A 1,837-nucleotide genomic window follows, 5' to 3' on the forward strand; every position below is an offset into this window, starting at 1 on the left:
CTTCACACGGATCATCGCCATCCTGCTGCGGGTGGCCGTGCCCTTCCAGTGGCAGTGGCTGTACCAGGTGAGCACTGAGGCCCCAGGTGGGGCGGAGGGTGGCCCAGACAGTGGAGGTGGAGGTGGGGGCGTGTGCCTGACACTCCCACTCTGCCCCCTTGGCCCCCAGCTCTTGGTGGAGGGCTCCACTCTCGCCTTCTTCGTGCTCACGGGCTACAAGTTCCAGCCCACAAGGAATAACCCGTACCTGCAGCTGCCCCAGGAGGACGAGGAGGATGTGCAGATGAAGCAAGTGTGAGCCCTCGGGCTGGGGTGGGTGGGGCTTGGGCAGCAAGGGGCCGGGAGGGCGGGGCTGTGGGGGCAGGTGGGTGGAGCCTGGGGCAGGGCCAAGAGGCTCTGGGGTAGGTGTGGTGGGCTGAGTGGGCGGGGCCTGGCTCCCCTTGGCTCACGGATTATCTCCTTAACTGTCTGTCTGCCTGCAGAATGACCGATTCTGGGTTCCGGGAAGGCCTGTCCAAAGTCAACAAAACGACCAGCGGGCGAGAGCTGTTGTGATCATGTCCCTGCCTCGGACACTCCTTCATCCCCCTTCATCCCCCTCTCTTCACACATTCCCTGCTCCGGCTTCTCCCAAAGAGCGTGTGGGGAGGAGGGGGGGGCCAGTGCTCACAAGGCATCCAGCTCCCTGGGACCTGAGTTCCTGGAGCCCATTCAGAAGAAGACAGACAGCCCCCCTCCCTCACAGATGTTGAGCACCCTGTCCCCACTTGCAACTGTACAATAATGACCGATCTGTTTTGCTACTCCAGTTTCTTGCCTTTCTGGGGGTTGAGAGCTAATGCAGGGGTTTGAAATTGAGAGATCCGTTGGGGGCACGGGGCGGGGAGAGGTTGCAGTATCCATTGCTTTGCACATTCAATAAATGTTAATTGAGCGACCACTGTGTGCCAGGCCCTGTGCCGGGTCCTGAAGACAGAGCAGTGACCAGGACCCATCCGGTCCCAACACTCAAGGTGTCACTAGACGGTTCCATCACAGGGCCCTGACCCAGCCTGGGGAATCAGAGGTGAGCAGAGAGAGTGGGGAAAGACGCAGGCCCAGATGAGGGGACAGCGTGTGCAAAGACTGGAGGGGAGAAAGAAAATGGTGATTGGGTGACTCATAAGTGGCTCAGGCTGAGTGCTGTATTCTAAGGCTTCTATTCTAAGGCTTCCAGGGTCTTTAACTCTTGAAAAGCTTATGAGGCACAGAAAGGCTATGTAACTTGCCCAAGGTAACACAGCAAACAAGTTGTTAGAAGGCTCAGGACTCAAAAACACCAGCAGTCTGGTTCCAGAGCTGCCCATTCCCACTGCGTGCACTGCCCCTCTGCACCTAGACTCCCTGCCACCAAGCCTCTTGACCTTGCCCCCATTTGCTGTGTGACTCTGTTAAGTGGTTTAATCTCTCTGTTTCCTTGCATGTAAAATGGGGACCCCACAGAGTTGAGCATCACACATGATAATGGGAGTCTGGCTCAGCACGGTGCCCTGCAACACAGCCTGACCTTTCACGGATTTCTCTGAACCTTGAGGAGTTCAGATTAGAGATGCACCTGGTCACACACCTGCACACACACCTGTGGGCAGACCGCCACGATGCATTTCTTCCCCCGCCCCGCTTCACTCTTTAACTAGAATGCTCTGAACCTATTTTGGAGCTCTGAAAAATACTCCTTGGTGGGGACCACAGGCATGGGCCAGGGGGAGGGAATCAGGCTGGGGTCAAGGCTTCCTGCAAGCGGAAATGTGTCTAACTAGGGCCCAGATGAATATATAGCCCAGCCAGACAAAGAAGG

At 57.0% G+C, this 1,837-nt stretch overlaps 1 protein-coding gene across 1 annotated transcript in view; it reads left to right on the forward strand.

The window, feature by feature from the left end:
• The window catches only part of GPR108 (G protein-coupled receptor 108), a 6,506-nt gene extending 5,698 nt beyond the window's left edge, over positions 1-808 (forward strand). The window contains exons 16-18 of the mRNA XM_024746031.1: positions 1-67; positions 170-294; positions 483-808. The exon at positions 1-67 is cut by the window's left edge and continues 3 nt beyond it. Of these exons, the coding sequence (XP_024601799.1) occupies positions 1-67; positions 170-294; positions 483-555 (265 nt within the window). The 3' untranslated portion in view covers positions 556-808. The remainder of the gene's footprint in view (positions 68-169; positions 295-482) is intronic.
• Positions 809-1,837: the final 1,029 nt, after the last annotated feature.

Source organism: Neophocaena asiaeorientalis, unplaced genomic scaffold, assembly GCF_003031525.2.
Source record: "Neophocaena asiaeorientalis asiaeorientalis breed wild unplaced genomic scaffold, Neophocaena_asiaeorientalis_V1.1 scaffold357, whole genome shotgun sequence".
Classification (NCBI taxonomy): domain Eukaryota; kingdom Metazoa; phylum Chordata; class Mammalia; order Artiodactyla; family Phocoenidae; genus Neophocaena; species Neophocaena asiaeorientalis.